The sequence below is a fragment of the Pomacea canaliculata genome, linkage group LG7, assembly GCF_003073045.1.
Source record: "Pomacea canaliculata isolate SZHN2017 linkage group LG7, ASM307304v1, whole genome shotgun sequence".
NCBI lineage: Eukaryota > Metazoa > Mollusca > Gastropoda > Architaenioglossa > Ampullariidae > Pomacea > Pomacea canaliculata.
Window position 1 is genome coordinate 5,247,886 of NC_037596.1, and position 20,005 is coordinate 5,267,890.

Here is a 20,005-nt window from a genome sequence, read left to right on the forward strand (position 1 = left end):
ATTTTGATTAGGTGTGGCTGATGTGAGACTTGTGTTTTGTTAAACAATGTTTATTCTGTTTGAATAAAACGTAAGGCTTCATTTTACCATGTACTTGCTAAGCTTCTGGGTTCAATGAGATGCTCGCTTTACTGGTGGGGGGTTGGTGTTGGTGTTTTGCCTATGTAGTATGAGCCTATGTAGTATTTTTCTTTTAGATACAATAAAATTTTATTTTAAACAAAGTTTTTTTATTTGCTTAAACAGCAGTATCTAACAGTTCTTCGCGCATCTTCCACTACTGCTCAAAATTGTATAGACATTGTTACAAGAATGTCTCATTCCCGAGTCCTGCAGCCGACTCTACTGGGAATTTCTGTTACTTCCGGTTGGAAAGAGAAACTAATTGTGGAAGAATTACAAAGAGCAGTGCATAAACTTTTTTTTTCATTTTAGGAATATGCATGTGAAAAAGTACCGAACTGCTGCACGTAATGTACTTTGGCATTTCCCCCGTTCGCTGTGTATTTTTCCTGTTTTTAAGAAAAGGGAATATCCCGAAAGCGGAAGATAAATATCTCGAGTGCTCACTGTTTTGCTTTGTAGTTGGGAGTGAGGCCACAGAGAGTGGTGGTGAGTACAGACATTATCTATTGCAAGTCTCATGGCGTCTTGCCAGGACATGTTTATGAAAGCCATTGACATTATTAACACGTGTGCTAATTGCCTAAAATGTGTCTGACTGTCTGATGTACACGGTAGATAAAAAATTACGCCTGCATACCCTTAGGGTACTTAAGATATCCCAGCATTGTAGACAGATGACCAGGGGTAGAACTGTTGACAGATTTTGAAGAACAGAATAGCAATTAAAAGTCATTGTTTCTTAAAAAATGCTTTATAAGATATTTTTTCTGTCAGGGTTTGTATGCATTGTATCATTCAAGGCAAATTAACATGGTATATTTTAACTTGACGCTCTATTAGAAAACATTTTGTTAAGACAGCAAATGCATGCAAGATATTATACAGTCCTACTACCTCCACACCTGGAATTACACATCCTCTGACTACAGTCAAGCTTTCAAAACTGAATGGTCATTATGATCATTGCAATCTGATGCTCCTAGGACTTTTGAACAGATGACACTACTGAGAGCGAAATACGTTTTGTAATAAATTCATTCCCTCATGTCTACTTCTAGAGAATAATGCAGCAGCCATTGTAACACAACACACTACACAAGCAGTTCAATTATCAGAGTTATGCTTGAGTAGTAGGTAGTGTATTTATAGTGTTGAATACTGTCCATAGCAATGTACATTACTGTACTGTACAGTACTGTACATTGCATTTATACATACATAATACTGTATGTTTGAAGAAATGACGTGATATATTTGAATCTGTGCTACTCCATATAATAATATTATAATATGATATAAAACATATAATTTGCAAATACATATTATTTTTTTAACTAATTGATAGTATGTATTTGTATGGATAACATCGAAATTAAAAGGTTCATAAACTAGGGAATGTGTCGAAAAGTCTTGATGAGCAAGAGTGTGTGAATGTGGCGGATTATTATAATCACTACATTAACATGTGAAGAGCGTGTATGCTTTAGTCAGTGACTATCAGTATTAACTGTCTATGTTCTTAAATGTAAAACATATTTACGACAATCAAGCAGCTGACAGAAGAAATAGGCGGAAATTGATACATCATACATCAAGACCAACGACATTTGTGCAAAGTGTTTACTGCTGGCTGACAGATGCACATTTCTGTCAGGTTTCTACTATTTATTCCAGGCTGCTCCAGAGAATGGCGATCATCCAGCTTTTGCAGGTTTTGCTGCTGATGGCGTTTGTTATGACAAATTTTCCGGAATCCAAGAGTTTACCACAAGGTAAGTATATGAGACTCTTTATTTCGCGTAACATACTTTCATTATTGATAACTTGCTATGGATTTTACTGCTACTTTACCATTTATTGTGACTTTAATAACCATGTTTCATTCTTTATGTTGCCTGAAAGTCAATCCAATGGCTCCGTTATTCATTCCTTTTACCAAGCTTGTTTCTGACAAGTTTTTAATGTGACGATAAAGTTTCTAACTTGATAAAATAAAGTCTTACCCCATCGTAACGAAAGTTCCTTTAGGAGGAACATATGTGATATGTTTAGTTGTGATGTTGTGCATTTTTCATTGGCGACAGTAAGGAGTTAGACACCTTGTGTAGTGCGCATAACTGTATAAAGATAGAAGTTTCTTTGCTTTAGTCAACAAATCTGTAAAGTTTAGTTCTAGACATGCCGATGGTCTCTATTTAAAATCTTTTCCTGGTGATTCGATCAAGCAGCAAAACAGAAAACAACATGTGGGATCCGTCGTCTGGACGCCTTTGACATGATGCTGACCTGCTACTTCCACGACAACATTAGTGCTCTCCAGATAGAGTTCACTGTGTATCTCTATAAACAAAAGCAACAAAGCCCAAGTAAATATTGCAAGATACAACAATAGGTATATATATATAAAGGGGGACAGGAAAGATCAAGTAAATATACCAAAGTATAAACGGTTTAGCACTAACACTCCCACTTCTGACTCACACCTGCTGTTTACTTAAGTCCTTACTGATTGAGATACATTTGAGATTGAAGGAGAGCTGTTTTGTTTTTTTAGTTGTGCATGGAGTAGCACCCTGGTAATCTTATTGATGAGCTGAGTCTAAAAGAATAGTCTATCGAAGCAACTACACAAACTCGTTGTAAATAAAGTCCTGTTTGTGTTTACCACCAGAGACGGTGGTATCGTGCAGCTGGACTCCGGAGTTCTTCTGTTACGTGGCGTCTGGGTACAAGTACGAGGACGACATTGTTGTTCACCATGATCACACCAACATCCGGATACTCCACGCGAACACCGAGCATGTTGGGACATACAGCTGTCAGGTGATGGGCGAGAGCGATTCTGGAAATTGCAGTCTTACCGAGGAAAAACGTAAGCTGGCAAGACTACTTTGCTATACTTTTGATTTATGAACTTCGGATATAAACTTAAATCATTAGGAATAATTTTAAGAAATTAGAAAATATTATAGATACTTATAGCTAAAAGAGCCAAAAAGAACAAAGTCATGTAAAGGTAAAGTTGTATACAGGTGAAGTAATTTACTATTAGAGGCTTGTTTGCTATGCATTTTACATTGATTATGGCACGTTAGTGTATTCATTATCAATTTGACTTCTACATCTCCACCCCGCTTACTGACAGTAAAGCTTTACTGTGGTAGTCACCAAGAAAGTTGCACATTGCTGTTGAGCTAATCAGGACGCCTAAGCGAGACTAGATAAAAGTCATTCTTAAAGGCAATTATTGGTTTACAGCTCCACCGACTTTGTCATCACCTGTTCCGTACACAGAGCTGACCTTAAGGACTAATAATGGTACGCTTATAATTAGCTTGTTCATTAAATTTGAAGATAAAATGCGTTATAGATAACTATTATAATTTGAGACTTGTTGTGAGTTGTCTTTAGTGTTGATTTTCCTCAAGTTTCACTTAATGGGATCACTCATTGTCATCAAACCAGCAATAAACCTGAGTGTGAACAGTTTGACAAAGTGTAGAATACCTGTACAATTTTTTGTTAATGCACCCCAGATATACAGCCTTACGTAATAGATATATCCCAATCTTTTATCATAAGTTCCCCTTACCCTCCAAAAGTTCACCTTTTGTGCAAGTACCTTGACGGAAAAGTAGCTACTGATGTTGCCCTCTACATAACAAGATTCAAGATTCAAGATTCTTTTACTCTGTCGCCCTCCAGGGGTTATTGAGAAGTAGAACAGAATGGCTGAAAATGAGGACACCATGAGAGTGTAATATTATCGCTCAATATTGAATGGTATTGTATTGTTTCACTATTAAGTTGAAACCTCAAACATAGCTAAAATGTTAATCTTGTACAGCCACCCACTGTTGACATGCAATATGCAACCAGCAATATGTGATGTTGATATGGGCCAGATGGCTTCCCCAAAAAACTGAATTCTTCTTCTTCTTTCTTCTTCTTTTTCTTATCATTATTACACACACATACAAATATAAAGCAAAGTCGATGTTAAGGCTAATTTCTAGAAAGACAGCAAATAACGGTTGTGTCTATTATCTATTCCTCTTCGTGCATCAGGTTGCACATAAGGCCTCGACCAGAGTCCGCCACCGATGTCGATCGGCTGAAACCCGCTCTAGGTGACCCCATGTCCAACCCTTTCCTTTCATCTCCCTTTCGACCGTTCTTCTCCAAGTTTCCTTTGGGCAGCTTCCTTTTCTTCGGCCGTCTGGAGTCCATCGCAGGGCGACTGTGGAGAGGTCTGCTGTCTGCTGGCGGAGCACATGTCCAATCCATCGCCAACGCCTTCGTTGAACCTGCGTGGTGATGGACTCGGTTTCAGTTCTTCGGTGGAGTTCTTCGTTGGTGATGGTATTTGGCCAAAAGATGTTAAGTATGCGCCTGAGGCATCTGTTTTGGAAGACGTCAAGTCTGTTACAGATGGATTTGGTCATCTTCCATGATTCGGATCCGTAAAGGAGGGTGCTGATCACAGTTGACTGGAAGATTCTCAGCTTGATCTTCTTACTGATGTTTGTTGCGTTCCATGTGCTCCCGAGTGAGGCGAAGTCGTGACTGGCTTTTGCTAGTCGGGCTCGAATCTCTACCTCCGCATCCCCGGTGTTTGACAGTTTGGACCCAAGATATGTGAAACTGTCAACTTCCTCAATCTCTTTTCCATTTAGTTTGATGCTGTCTTGGACTCTGTCGTTCACTCTCATACTTTTCGTTTTCTTTGTGCTGACCTTCAAGCCAAGGTTTCCATCTGATTCTGAGAAGCATTTGTTTTTTGCTGTATGTCTTGGTGGCGGTGTGACAACAGGGCAATGTCATCAGCAAAGTCCAAGTCTTTCATCGCTGTTGTTGATCATAGTCATGATCCATCTGATCCCTCTCCTCTCACTGTAAAAAATGTAAAAAAAAAAGTTAAAAAAAAAGCTTGTTACCGAAACTAAAACGGTTGAGTAACTGAGAATTTCATCCTGATGTCTTCTGTAAACAGTACAAACCACAACACCAACATCTGTAGTCTCTAGCGATCAACAGACGCAAAGTTCAGATGAGCAGAGTTCAGCCGTTAGTGAGCCTATTGCTGCCAAAGGTAAGCTTATTACAAGTATGATGTGCTAAACAGTGTTAGTCTCACAATCTGGGATCTGTTGTTATTTGTTGCTAGCTCGATTAGTATAATAACCGAGTACGATAAGCTCTAAATTTAATCTGTTTTCGGGCGAAAAGGGTTAACGTTTTGTAGATACAAATAAATGTTTAAAATACAGTGCAGAAATATTTTATTGTGTAAGTGCAAGTGAAATGAAAAGTTTATTGCTCGTCTCAGCGACTGTCGAGTTGGGAGATTTCTGAATACATTTTTTAAATAAAGGGTATTATTATCATCAAGCTTCTTTTAACCACTGAAAGAAGATTTATGGTTTGAACTTAGGATTCCAACACCAAAAACAGGGTTATATTTAAAAAAACAGTTCAGCAAAGATAGTTCTATGTACAAAGATTACTTGCGGTCTGACCAATGTCTTTTCTATGGTTTGGTCCAGAAGCGAGAGAAGAGAAGGAACACAAGGATACAGAAACCCAGGGCAACACTGTGATTCATGTGGTTCCTTCTGTGGTTTTGTCTGCTGTACTAATTGGCATTATCATTGCTGTAATCGTCGTGCTATGTAGGAGGAGGTGATTTTGGCATTGTCTTATAAAATTTCATCCTTCGATTATTTCGTCATTTGCATCAATTTGCAAGTGAAGTTAACATATATATATATATAAACAGAATTTAAAACGTAGAATTGATATGAGATGTTCTTGGAAATTTAATGACAGCCTAAACTTGAGCAAGTCCTTGATCTTGCAGAATACAGAAAACAAGAACTGTTCGTAAAGAGAACGACACCCGGGAAACAGAGTCCATAAAGCTGATGGGTGAAAGGTCACACTGATTTGTTTATCGTTTTTGTCTTTGTCAACTTTCTTTCTAAGTCTATCAGTCTATCTCTGCCGTCTTTAGAGAGCATTCTGTTGCCCCGTCCCTATCCTTTTACATACACACCTTCACGATATGCGAGTAAAGACAAAGATTCTGGGGTTGAGAATCCCTCTTTTTATCGCATAATATGTTTAGCAGCTGAATCAATGAGACTGGGGTCAACATCATGTGTGTGTCAAATATTTTGCATATCAGGCAACCAGATGAATGTCACAATGAAAGCCCACCACCCATACCTGGGGATCACGAAGACTGTCCAACTACTGGCAGTCACCTGACAGATGGAGGGGAAGACAAACAGCAGACACGGTTAGGAACCGCTTTTGAGCGAGGGATGGGCAGATTTAAAAGGGGTTTTTCTGGTAGCTGATTCACATGTTTGTATCTTGTAAAGTATAAGTTTTGGTCTCACTAAAATATGAATTGACTTTTATCATGGAACACGTGATGCTTGTATATGCGATCTACCTTGTGAATTTGTATGTTAAGATGAAAGAAATAACTGCTGATGTGACATTCACTGTACATACTCTCAAATAAAAGGAGAAACTTTCCCCTGTGTAGTGAAGAGTCTGCGCACCAGCAAGGACCCGAAGTAAAGACGAGGTCTGAAGAAGATGACGACTCTTGTCTTGAAACTGCCAATAAGTGTCTCGTTGATGAACCGTCAGACCTTGTTGAAAAGTCAGTTTTATTCAATGTTGTTAAGGCGTAAAGTATTTTAAAGTATTACAATTTACTTTTCTCTAAAGTTATTATTTCTTGTTTATATCAAAATAAAGCTCTTTGATTTTGGTACTCACATTTGCGTTATCATGTCTGGAAATGATGATAACGATGATAATTATAATTACTATTGTTTTTGTTGTAATGAAGATGATGATGACGAAGTCACAACGTGGTAATTGTGATAAACATTTCAATAACAATTTTAATGAGAACAATAGCAATAAAACAATAACACTTTCTTCAAACCACATTTTCAGAACCGGGATTCAGGAACGAGGTGACGATGATATTCAAGATGATGAGAGAAATGTTGATGGGGGCCTTCTAGAATTACAACAAACTCACAGGTAGACCTGAGTTTACACTTAGCTGAGCAGGTAGGGCGCAGCTGACATATTATAGGGGCAGGTGATCTATTTACAGTTCTGACGAGAAAATAGTTTAGACATCTACTTGCTCACCACGTGCAACTAAACTGATTGAATAAGCAATGGAAACGTCTCCTGGTGGTCTAAAGGATGAACAAAAAAAAAGCTGACACTTCACAGAAGCAGATGATCTGATGACCAGATAGCTTACACCTCTGCTAACCACGTGTAACTAAGTTAATCAATTAATAACTCGACATGTCTCTTGGGGCCTCAACTAAAGAACAAACACAAGAAAAGGGGTATTTAAGAGGGTTTTAACAAAATGTAATGGTCTATGACTCCGAGGTATGTACACGTTCAAAAAATAATTATCCTCATGATGACCTTGTGCAATTATCTCTTTGTATGCTACACAAGCTAAATTATATAAGAGAATTATGAGGACTACATTTCAGAATCAAGAGTGTATCAAAATCTTAGAATTATTGTTCAAAATACTCTACTGTTTTCTAACTAAATATTCTTTATTTTTATTTTTTATTTAGTTTTTGTTTTTTTTGTTAGAACACATCGCTTTTAAAATTCTTTCTTCTACGCTGTTCTCATCATTTAACCATGCAGGAAATTCCTATCATGAATTGTATTAATGAGAGCTTCCTAATACGATATTCATGCTGTATGTATGTAGCCATATAGATGCACCCAAGAAGTTTAACAAAGAGGAGGAAGAGGACTCCCCAGTCACTGAAACTGCACTGACAACAGGACGTGTAAAGGTTCGTGAAGTGCAGTAACAACAGAATGAGACTATCATACACCTATACCTTCACATACCTTCGCTTGTGTCGACTGGGCACTGGGGGAGACAAGCACCTTCTGGCAGGGTTGATCATTGGCATCATTAATGAGCGGCTGAGGCAAGTCAGGAAGATGAAAGTGTCGACTTGATGTTTGACAGTTCTTGCTCTGCCAGTATCTACCTTGTTCAAAATGTTCTGAAGGGTGGAACTGGGGTATCATGGAGACTACATAACCACAGGCTTCTGATATTTTGCTGTATCTAATCCGCATGTATGTGTGTGATGACTGATGCTCTTAATACATGGTTCAGGAAGGTGACTAAGTGTGAAGAACCGGCTTATTACACATAGTGTAAAATAAACAATTAATTTTCCTCAAGAATGATTGCTCTACTTCTAGTTGTTGTAATAGTTCATTTTCATCAGTTAGGGTGATTTTCTTTTGAGTTTAGTAAATTTAGACTGAGTTTTATTGAATCTCGTTATCAAAATTGATGCCGTTCAATGCAATTTCATCGACTGATTCTTCTGATAATGTAAACTGCGACTGAAATCGTTCCTGATTACATTCTTTGCAAAACCATGATCACTTCTATGAAAATTGTCAAATATGCTGTAACAGTAATCCCTGGGTTATTCAATTCACTAGAAGAATCATAAATGAGAACAAGATTTTTTTAAAAGGGGGTACAAAATAGAACAAGAAGAAAACTTAGAAAAAGTTTAGAGAGGAGACCCGCGGGACCAAAATAAAGTGAAAAGAAAAGCTCAAATGTAATTTTCAGTGAAAAACAGGAAACATTTAGAGATGCATGGCAGATGTTTAACACTTTAGTGGTCAGTACAAGATTTAGAACAACAGTACTCAGACCGAAACTGAAAAGGAGATATTTTCAAGATGTGACCTAAATGATGATGATCCCAAAAGTTTGTCGACAATTTAGCTTTTTAGGCTTGTTAAGGCTAGAACATGCTTTGTGTGTGCTTGTCTGTGTGTGTGTGCTTGTGTGTGTGTGTGTTGGGGGGTAGGGAGCAGCGAGAGAGACTGACAGTTTGCGGGTTTGAAAGAGGGAGGGGAGTGTGGACAATTATATTTTGATCTATTTTAGGGAGAGGGTTAATAAAGCAAAGGAAGGATCAGCAGCTTCTTATTTGAAACAGGTTGCATTTTGTATGGTACAAGTATTTTTATTGAAATATCAAAAAATATTTTTCATCAGCTTCTTTAAAGAGACAATACAGTTGCATTTAACACATTGTGTGTTCCTGTTTCTCGCATTTGTATATTACCCCTCGCTGTGATTTATTTTATATATATGTAAATTGAAAATTCTATATTTTTTCAGAAAACAATCTTTCCTTTGCATTTTTATGTGTGAATTTGCAGTTGCACATATTAAAAACGAATGCATTAGTAGCAAACAGGGAGTTTTTTTAGTTTTTTCCCAAGTGTTCTTTTCTGTTAATGCGGACCTTACTTTTTATTTTGTTATCAATTATGCTTTGTAATTTGAAATTTCTGTCTAGGAATTGCAAGACAGCAAAAGAATTGTGCAAATTAATTCAAAATGCTTACTAGATTGAACTTGGATATAGGCAAGACCATTTAATGATTATCATTACCCTTTAGCTTGTCATAGAACAGCAAAACTAAAATTCAAAGTAGTGCAATTTGTTCTCCTTAATTAGTTCAAACACTACGTGTTAAATAGCATGATATAAACAGCTGCATCTAAATATACAAAAGCAGGCCATTTATTCCAAAGGTTCTAATCTTGGGATTGATGAAAGAAATGTGCAAAACTTTAATTTACAAACACACACATATATATATATGTTTACCCATACCCGTGGATCTCGTATAAATCCTAGCTTACATTTATCTCGGCCCTCTCTTACAAGGGACACTACTCTGCCTAACAGACAGGCTATGAACACAGTTGTCTGCATTGGATGTAAGCCAGTGGGTGTCCATCACTACTCTATTACGGAAATCCTGTGTGTGTGTGCGCGTGTGCACGTAGTGTGGTCCGCACGTACTGTATGAGTACAGTCCACACTGGTTTCTATTTTCACAAGATGTTTTCTTTCTTTTCTTACTTCTTATGCCTTCATAATTGTTTTTTGTTTCCTGTTTTCATTTCTTTTTCTGTATGTTTGATACGTGATGTAGAGTTGATCAGACGAAACACATACATGTACACATAAATAGTGAACAGCAAAAGTCGCATTATGAGCTCGCAAAATGATAAAACCATAAAAGAGATAGCATTTAATTAAAAATTTTCAATTATCAGGAAATTAGCACTGGGCTGTCAAGTCACAATTATGGAACTAAAACAAGAAACGAACAAAAGTAAAACTGAGTCAAGAAGTCGAGGAATGAATATTGTCCAAATCGAGCATGTAATTAAATATACAAAATAAAATTCCGGAATCAAAATGAAATGTGAAAAAACTGACTCGCATCTAGTCGACTGCCATGCTCAATTTTAATTTGTGAACAAGTTTCACGAGCAGAGACTTAGAGTAGAAGAATGAGAAACTATCAGACTGTCCTATTCGCATCTTCCACTGCTACTCGACATTGCTGCAAGAATATCACATTTATGTGTCCAGTAGTTAAACGAAGCAAGGAGGTCTCGGCATATGCCCGGTTAGAAAGCGAAATTAATTGTGGAAGAGTTACGATTACATGTAGCTGTGCACAAAATATTTGTGACTGGGGGAAATTATGTCAAAAAAAGCAACGAGCTGTTACACATATATACTCAGTTTGTTTGAGATTTTACCTATAAACAAGAAAAAGCAGCATGTGGACAGCGGAAGATTAATTGAGAGTGATCAAGCTATGCTATAGCAAAGCTTGAACAAAGCAGTGAGTGGATACACACAGAGTGGTGGTGGGTAGAGAAATCAAGGGTGTTATTATGGATCAACTGACTTAAAGTCAAACGGACATATTTATGAACGCCAGGGAAAGGATTAACACATGTGCTAATCGCCTAAAGTAAATCCGACTTGATTGCCTATGATAGTCTGAAGACTGTATCTAGTAACCCTTTGTAAAGTCTTATACTCTTAGGGAACGCAACTGATGAGGGTATTGTAGGCAGTTGGACAAGGGTTAAAACTGTTGACTGTCTGAGTCGTAGAGCAAATGTCACGACTACGGTCACATAAGTTCTTTCAAACAGACTGGCATGCTTTGGATTGTCAGTGACTATCGTTATTAACACTGCCTTTTGTGTTATTATATGTGAAAATATGCTTCTTAGTTTCAAGTTGAAAGAAAATATCATATTAGGCGTTACAGATAATATTTATGTTGATCCACATTTTTCATTTTTGCAAGATCCTTATGATAGTTTTCGGCTTTGTGAATTTGTTTCCAAAATTACTCATCCTCTGACTACAGTCAAGCTTTCAAAACTGAATGGTCGTTATGATCATTACGATCTGATGCTCCTAGGACTTTTGAAAAGAAAACACTACTGAGAGCAAAATACGTTTTGTAATAAATTCATTCCCTCATGTCTACTTCTACAGAATAATGTAGTAGCCATTGTAACACTACACAAACAGTTCAATTATCAGAGTTATGCTTGAGTAGTAGGTACTGTATTTATAGTGTATAATACTGTCCATAGAAATGTACATTACTGTACAGTACAGTACTGTACATTGCATTTATACACACATAATACTGTATGTTTGAAATAATATTTCAATGTATGTTACTGCATATATCATATCATTATATATATAAAAGCATATAATGTGCAGATACAGATTGGTTTTAAAATTATTGATAGTATGTATTTGTATGGATAAGATCGAGATTAAATGGTTCCTAAACTAGGGAATGTAACGAAAATTTTTGACGTGCAAGAGTGTGTGAATGTCGCAGATTATTATAATCCCTACATTAACATGTGATGGACGTGTATGCTTTAGTCAGTGACTATCAGTATTAACTGCCTATGTTATCAAATGTAAAACAAATTTCCGACAGTCAAACAGCTTAGAGAAAGAATAGCCGGAACAGGATACATCTTGCATCGATACTAACCCTGAGCAAAGTATTTAGCAGTTTACTGCCGGCTGACAGATGCACATTTCTGTCAGGTTTCTACTATTTACTCCAGTCTGCTGCAGAGAATGGCGATCATCCAACTTTTGCTGCTGACGGCGTTTGTTATGACAAATCTTCCGGAATCCAAGAGTTTACCACAAGGTAAGTATATGAGACTCGTTATTTCGCGTAACATACTTTTATTATTGATATTTTGATATAGTAAAGTCTTACCCCATCGTAACGAAAGTTTCTTTAGGAGAAAGACATGTGATATGTTTAGTTGTGAAGTTGTGCATTTCACACGTGACAGTAAGGAGTTAGACATCTTGTGTAGTGCGCATAACTGTGTATAGATAGAATTTTCTTTTCTTTAGTAAAAAAAAGTTTGCTGTAAATTTTTGTTCTGGGCTTGCCAATGCTCTCTACTTCAAATCTTTTCATGGTGATGTAATCAAGCAGCAAAAGAGAAAACAACATGTGGGATCCGTCGTCTGGACGCCTTTGACATGTTGCTGACCTGCTACTTCCACGTCAACATTAGTGCTCTCCAGAAGGCCTTCGATGTGTATAAACAACCAGACATACGTAAATACTAAAAGATACAACAATACATATATATATATATATAAAAAGTGGTACAGGAAAGATCAAGTAAACATACCAAAGTATAAATGGCTTAGTACAGACCAACGCTCCCGCTTGCTGACTCACACCTATTGCTTACTTGAGTCTTTACTGAGATAAAGTTGTGGGAAGGAGCTATTTTGTTTTTCAGTCGTGGATAGAGTAGCACACTGGTAGCCTTATTAATGAGCTGAGTGGTAAGAGAGTAGTCTGACCAAGCAGCTACAAAAACTCTTTGTAAGTAAAGTCCTGTTTGTGTTTATCACCAGGGGTGGTGGTAAGTTGCGACTGGTTTCAGGAGATCTTCTGCTCCGTGGCCCCTGGGTACAAGTACGAGTACGACATTGATGTTTACCATGATCACACCAACGTCCGGATACTCAACGCTAACACCGAGCATGTTGGCATGTACACCTGTAAGGTGATGGGCGAAAGGGATCGTGGAATTTGCAGTCTCACCGAGGAACAAAGTAAGCTGGCGAGACTTCCTCAGTATAGTTTTCATTTATAAACTTTAACATGACTTTGGATGCAGACTTTAATAATTAGGAATAATTGTAACAAATCAGGAAATATTATAGATACTTATGGCTAAAAGAGCTAATCAGAACAAAAAGTCATTTAAAGGTAAAGTTGTATACAGATGAAGTAATTTACTCTTAGAGGCTTGCTTGTTATGTATTAGGCATTCATTTTTGCACGGAAGTGTCTTCTTTTTCATTATAAGTTATACATCTCCACCCCGCTTACTGACAGTAGAGCTTTACTGTGGTAGTCATCAAGCAAGTTGTACATTGGTGTTGAGCTAATCAGGGCGCTGTCATTAGAAAGCGAGACTAGATAAAAGTCATTCTTAAAGGCAGTTTTTGGTTTAGTTTCACAGACTTTGCCGTCAGTCATTCCGTACACAGGGCAGACCTCTAGGATTAATAACGGTGCGTTTTAAATTATTGTTATGTTCATTAAATTTCAAGATAGAACATTATGCATGAAAGAGTATTATGATCAAAGAGTTTTGTCGAGTTGTCTTTAGTGTTTATTTTCTAGTGTTTCTTATGAAAATTCATCTTGTAATTAATGTAATGAATATGTTATTGCTCTTCTGTGGAAGCTTAGTGACAACAGTGAGGTATCGGAAAAGCCTCATTGGCTAGAGCTCCGACACACACGGCAACGTGCTAACCCTTTCTTATCTATTATTTTTCTGACGCTTCCACCCTTCTACTCTCACAAACACACACGCACGCGCGCGCACACACACACAGACCAACAGTCATGCCCATTCGTGGTCAAGAAGACAATGGCAGTTCAATCACATGTCTATAAAGACAGCAAATTGATGCAGTGTAGCTGAGAAAGAATTTCGTCTTGAAGTCTTCTGTACACAGCGTCAACACTAGCAACAACATCTTTATTCTCTGACGACCGACAGACACAAAGTGCAGATGAGCAGAGCTCAGCCACTAGTGAGGTTGGTTCTGCTAAAGGTATGTTTATTACATTTACGAGCATGATGTGTTAAACAGTATTAATTATTCTTGTGCAAAATACGGCTGCGAGGATAGTTGCAGGAAAGAAAACAACTGATCATATTACTCCTGTACTTCGTGACCTACATTGGCTTCCTGTGGAGAAGAGAATTGAGCATAAATTGTTAACCTTAACCTTTGGCTGTCTTCACGACCTTGCGCCTGTCTATCTGCAAGAACTCATTCGCTGTTACCAACCCCAGCGGAACCTTCGTTCAGCAGCACACTTCAGACTTGAACGACCGAGTGTTCAGTCAGGGAATGCTAATAAGAAGACTGCGGGTTTCAGATCCTTCTCCAATGTAGCCCCGCTTTTGTGGAACTCGCTTCCCCTTTCGACCAAGGAGTCTGTTAGTATTGCATCTTTCAAGAAAAATCTTAAGACTCACTTGTTTAAACTTATTTGAAGTTATTTGACCTGCAGTTTGGTGGCTGCTGGGATCACCGCGCATTGAGCGCATCTTTGTGATGCGGATACTAGCGCGCTATAAAACTTCATCATCATCATCATCATCATCATCATCATCATCATCATCATCATCTTGCAATTTGCGAACTTGCGATCTTACAGAAGAACCCGTATCCTTCAACCAGTTATCAGTTAGACAGGAAAACAGACAGTATAACCACATATAACAGTATAACATAAAACTGATAAATCACTAGACCGATCCCCACCCACATAGTGTCTTGGCGGAGAAGAAAGACCATTTCTCTTAGTCTTCTCATGTTTACAATGAACTATTTGTCCAACGGTCAAAGTCATCGCGATGTCTCCCTACATCCAGCCAAGAGAGGTGACAATTATCACAGGCCCCTTTGCCCTTATCTTAAAAGAAAGGTTATAGACGACAATGGTGACAAAAATCGTAATGTAGTGGAAAGAGCTTGTTTGTATTTTACCAGCCTTTACAAAGTGGAAGAGTTTCAGTCTTTTATTCAACATATTAAAAAAAAAGCATCTTTTTTTTCAGTTCATCGGTTTATGCTCAACGGTGTTTACAACAGAACAGTGAGCGCCAGTGAGAACTCCCCAGTGGACATGGAGTGTCAGTCGGACACGTGGACACCAACTCGCATCATCAGTGTGGTTGATGGCGACCGTCTGCTCGCTAGTAATGAGATGCAGAATGGACGGTTAAGATACATAATAAATAAAACTCGATGTGAAGACACGGGTGACTACAGGTGTGAGTTTGCAAACACAACAGGACTATTCTACTCTGTGACTGTCAGACTACTTGTTCCTTGTAAGTATTTTTTTTAACAATACAAACAATATTAATACTAATGGTAAAAAATTCATCTCAATAATTCTAATAACAATTGATGGTGTGTTAATATAGATTACTTACAGTGCAGAATATTGAAGGATTTTATATGCTTATTGTATGTTTCATCATTGTATTTAGGTAGTCCGAGACTAAAAGGAGACGAAGGTCACTTTCCGTTTGTAGTCATTATTGATAACGACGGTCATTTGAGTTTGAACATGACAGCATATCCAACACCATATGTCAAGGCATATTACAAACTCAACTCCAATGAACCAATTCAAGACAGAATACAAACCACATGTGCTGCTGAAAGTGATAAGCCTGCATCCATCATCTGTAACATCACTGTCATCAGTGTGACAAACGCTGATGACGGCGCTCAGTTTATGGTTCTTTTCAGCAATAATATAGGAGAACTACCTTTCTCTTTCAGGATCAGACTGAATGGTAAGTTACTTGACAAACAATAAAGCCTCCTGAGACCTTGTTTGTACTGTTTATATGTAAAAAAAATGTTGTTAAAATGGTGATGCGTTGTCGACGAGCTCGGGTGATCTCTGTTTTGCTTTTTAATTGACGATCGAACTCACGCAAGGTTTTTGAAGACTTAGGGTGAGGCTGGCAATATGGGGCTCTTCACACACATCCACGCTTTCTTTTTCGATCTTGGGAAAAGCGAAGATCGAGACTGTGTAGAGTCAAGAAGGCCATTGTAAGTATTGTGATTAAAGTCGGTCTTATTCTTTTGCTACCGTTTATATTATGTTTCCTAATCTTTATTCTTTCATTCTCATTGCCATTTCTATGTTTCTTTTTCCAGTGATAAATCGAATTATATTTTTGTTTTTGTGTCAGTCTGTTCTACGAAAGCATACGAAGTAAAGCAAAAATCTTCCGGGTATAAAAACACCCAGGGTGGGACTGGGCGGAGAAAGAGATCGTCCATTACGAAACATATCCGAAATCACCCGAACTATCGTCGAGTATGTGACAATACAAGGATCGTTTGATTAAACACACACACAGACACACACAAACACACCAACAGAGTGGGCTATACTTATCTAACTCCCGCTGTTGCACATAACGGTTCAAATCACGGAGAGTACTTGTAAAAATACCAACCGTCCCTATTTGACACTTCAGTGTCAAAACTTCATTTCCTTGTAAACTACAAACATCATAAAAGGTAAGTAAATTTAAGCTATAAGAAATCATAAATGTTACTTAACTTTTTGCTTTTTGTTTTGATGAAGAAATGTTGATTGTATTCTTGATAAAATCAAAATAAAAATGCGCAGGTTGTACCCCAAACGATTTTTTATAAACCTTTATGTATTCCAAGACATAGTGAAGTCTGAATACACCATGAAACTCCAGGTACAACTGAAAAGCTGGTTTTGACGTGGGGACAACTGGATCACGAGTGGCAACTTTACCCCAGAGGCAGTGAGAATACAATCAGCAGCGTAGGTCTGTCCTCCTGGGGTAGTACAACAGTCATGTGGCACCGTGATTACACAGGTAGAGGCGCTTGGGTGGTGTGTGGTGTGTGCGTGGTGTGTGTGTGTGTGGTGTGTGGTGTGAGTGTTTGTTGTGTGTGTGTGGTGTGTGTGGTGTGTTTGGTGTGTGTGTTTGTTGTGGGATGTACAGTTATTTGTTTATGTCTGCAGGCGGTCAACTTCCATGATGTTAAAATGCAAGTTGGTTTAAAAATAGTTGTTGTACTGAGATGTTCAGGAAACAGATCTAAAGGTTGTCACAAGTTAAGAAAAATGTCTTGCTATCCTCTAATGATAATGTGACCTTTAATTATTGCACCGGAGGTCTTGCAGCTCTTACTATTCTTACAGAGTATTTATAAAACAACCATTTAATGTTGCCCGGTGTGTTCCATTACTTCTAGTCTAATTAACATTAGTGTGATCAGTTCTAATCTGTTTCAGACTTCCTGTACTGTCCGGAATCATTTTACAAAATTTCAGCTGACTTTAATTGTTTCTCAGGAGATGAGATAGTGGGATGCACAGACCATTAAATGTTTGTGATAATATTTAAACATTAGGAGGTGTATTTAAAACAAACAGCAAAGATCTTGAGGTGAATGGTGATACAGTCTGATTTCCTACAGCATGTCACATTATGAGCTTGAAAAATTGTAAATATTTATCATAAAAAGGTAACGTGTAATTAAAGTGTTTTGAATTATGAAGAAATAAGTAGATATTGAAGTTTTTTCCAGTATTTTTAAGGAATGAAAAGATTTTAAGATAAACTCATAGACAAAGTCATGCTTGTATCGAGAAGCTGCTGTGTAAAAACTGTCTTAGTTAACATAAAATGTTTTGTGTACAATTGTGTTGTTTAGGTGTGTAAAACCACTCAAATAAAGTTTTTCTTGTGTCCATCACATCGCTAGTTAAAGGAAAATAATTTCCCTTTCTGGCATGTTGTGTACAGGGAGAGAACCAGCATTACTTTCCACAGTAAGGGAAGCAATCAGCTTTATACAGTTGACTGTATGAAAGGTTTATACCAAGAAAACTGTCCATGATGTCTAATGATAATGTTTTTATTGATATAAAATATAAGTACATTTTGCTGCTACTAAAAACTAATGTCAAGCTAGTGCTGTATGTGCAAGACTGACATTAAAATAAGACTGATAAATATATTACTGCAGTACGTGTTTCATTCCTTTGAGCTTATTGTTTAATTATTATTTTTGTATGCCTCTGATATCAGCTGTAAATATTCTCACCATGCAGCACATCTTGTTGATAGTGATGATAGCTATCACTTTTTGCTTGCAATGATCCAACTGATGGATACAGAAGCAATACCACAATGATAAGAATATATTGCTGTCTTTCCTTCTTCCTTCTCAGCTCCCCGTACATTAAAAAACCTCCATAGTCAATGATTTCTGTAAGTTGTCCACCGTTCGCTTTCTTTCTTAATTTCTCTTCCATATTTTCTTTCTTCCTCGTGACCTCCCCTTCCTCTTTCGTCGTCTTTCTTCTCTATAGCTCACAACGGATCTTGTTATCTAAATTAATCTGTTGCTTAATCTTATCGGATTGCCATCTTTTTCCAGATATTTGGTCTGTTCACATAAAGTAACAAAATCGTAACTGCTGGTGAAAAGCGAGAATGTGAATACCAAATAACGGGGAAAGTATGGTTTTCCCTCCGTTAGTGGCAGGTCTAAGGAGCAGAAAAAAGGTCGAGACAAGGACAACATGAAGACAGTGGTGCTCTGACAATTGGTAATGTGAACGTGATCACTGGACATACTAGAATTGAGAATTCTGTTGAAAAAAGTAATATTTATCTTTTTTCAGTAGGTAATTGTTATAATAGTAAATACAATGTTGTTTCAACAGTCGTATTAATGGCGAAGCTGTGACTTAATGAGCAGCTGAGGCAAGCCAGGAAGATGAAAGTGTCGACTTGATGTTTATCAGTCTTGCTCTGCCAGTTTCTACTTTGTTCAAAATGTCCTGAAGGGTGGAACTGGGGTATCATGGCAGACTACATAACCACAGGCTTCTGATATTTTGCTGTATCTTATCCGCATGTATGTGTGTGATGACTGATGCTCTGAATGCATGGTTCAGGAAGGTGACTAAGTGTGAAGAACCGGCTTATTACACATAGTGTAAAATAAACAATTAATTTTCCTCCAGAATGATTGCTCTACTGCTAGTATGTTATAATAGTTCATTTTCATCAGTTAGGGTGATTTCCTCTTGAATTTAGTAAGTTTAGACTGAGTTTTGTTGAATCCCATTATCAAAATTGATGCCGTTCAATGCAATTTCATCGACTGATTCTTCTGATAATGTAAACTGCGACTGAAATCGTTCCTGCTTACATTCTTTGCAAAACCATGATCACTTCTATGAAAATTGTCGAATATGTTGTAACAGTTATCCCTGGGTTCTTCAATTCACTAGAAGAATTATAAATGAGAACAAGAGGTTTTTTAAAAGGGGGTACAAAATAGAACAAGCACTTAGTTTAGAGAGGAGACCTGTGTGATCAAAATAAAGTGAAAAGCAAAGCTGAAATGTAATTTTCAGGAAAAAACAGGAAATATTTAGAGATGCATGGCAGATCTTTAACACTCTTAGTGGTCAGTACAAGATTCAGAACAATAGTACTCAGACCGAAACTGAAGAGGAGATATTTTCATGGCGTGACCTACAGGAAGAATTATTAACTTCCATGGCTGGTCAACATGAAGGAAGTAGGTGACACTTAAGTTGACTAAGATTCCGGACTTTAAAGCTGAGTAACTGTTTAAAGTAAACACACAAAGCACAAAGTCCCAATAACCCGGGTGGACAGCTCTAAAGTCTGTGGGTGGCTCAGCGCAGTTCATTCTTTAACGAGATATGACGATGATCATAGAAGTTTGTCGACAATTTAGCTTTTTAGGCTTATTAAGGCTTGAACATGCTTTGTGTGTGCTTG

At 37.6% G+C, this 20,005-nt stretch overlaps 2 protein-coding genes across 9 annotated transcripts in view; both read left to right on the forward strand.

Annotated features, from left to right (window-relative positions):
• The window catches only part of LOC112567698, a 69,949-nt gene extending 60,471 nt beyond the window's left edge, over window positions 1-9,478 (forward strand). For 2 of the 8 annotated variants that reach the window (XM_025244450.1, XM_025244452.1), the window contains exons 2-12: window positions 1,801-1,898; window positions 2,352-2,492; window positions 2,798-2,998; window positions 3,385-3,444; window positions 5,120-5,218; window positions 5,673-5,808; window positions 5,987-6,061; window positions 6,314-6,427; window positions 6,662-6,802; window positions 7,105-7,194; window positions 7,907-9,478. In XM_025244450.1, the coding sequence (XP_025100235.1) occupies window positions 1,801-1,898; window positions 2,352-2,492; window positions 2,798-2,998; window positions 3,385-3,444; window positions 5,120-5,218; window positions 5,673-5,808; window positions 5,987-6,061; window positions 6,314-6,427; window positions 6,662-6,802; window positions 7,105-7,194; window positions 7,907-8,012 (1,261 nt within the window). In that variant the 3' untranslated portion in view covers window positions 8,013-9,478. Of the gene's footprint in view, window positions 1-334; window positions 613-1,780; window positions 1,899-2,351; window positions 2,493-2,797; window positions 2,999-3,384; window positions 3,445-5,119; window positions 5,219-5,672; window positions 5,809-5,986; window positions 6,062-6,313; window positions 6,428-6,661; window positions 6,803-7,104; window positions 7,195-7,906 lie in introns of those variants that run through there. The other 6 variants (XM_025244451.1, XM_025244454.1, XM_025244447.1 and 3 more) reach the window with 6 other exon arrangements.
• Window positions 9,479-12,072: 2,594 nt separating this feature from the next.
• LOC112569261 lies at window positions 12,073-19,485 on the forward strand. The gene is made up of 7 exons (XM_025247001.1): window positions 12,073-12,255; window positions 12,553-12,681; window positions 12,990-13,190; window positions 13,596-13,655; window positions 15,224-15,499; window positions 15,662-15,973; window positions 16,872-19,485. The coding sequence occupies exons 1-7, from the start codon at window positions 12,180-12,182 to the stop codon at window positions 16,928-16,930; spliced, it is 1,113 nt and encodes a 370-aa protein (XP_025102786.1). The 5' UTR covers window positions 12,073-12,179; the 3' UTR covers window positions 16,931-19,485.
• Window positions 19,486-20,005: the final 520 nt, after the last annotated feature.

Excerpts from the sequence above, each read along its gene's own strand:
- LOC112569261 (XM_025247001.1), top strand. The coding sequence starts at position 12,180 with ATGGCGATCATCCAACTTTTGCTGCTGACGGCGTTTGTTATGACAAAT. Across the intron at positions 12,682-12,989 it reads GTATAAACAACCAGACATAC|GGGTGGTGGTAAGTTGCGAC; the intron begins GTAAATACTAAA and ends GTTTATCACCAG. Across the intron at positions 13,656-15,223 it reads GACCTCTAGGATTAATAACG|TTCATCGGTTTATGCTCAAC; the intron begins GTGCGTTTTAAA and ends CTTTTTTTTCAG.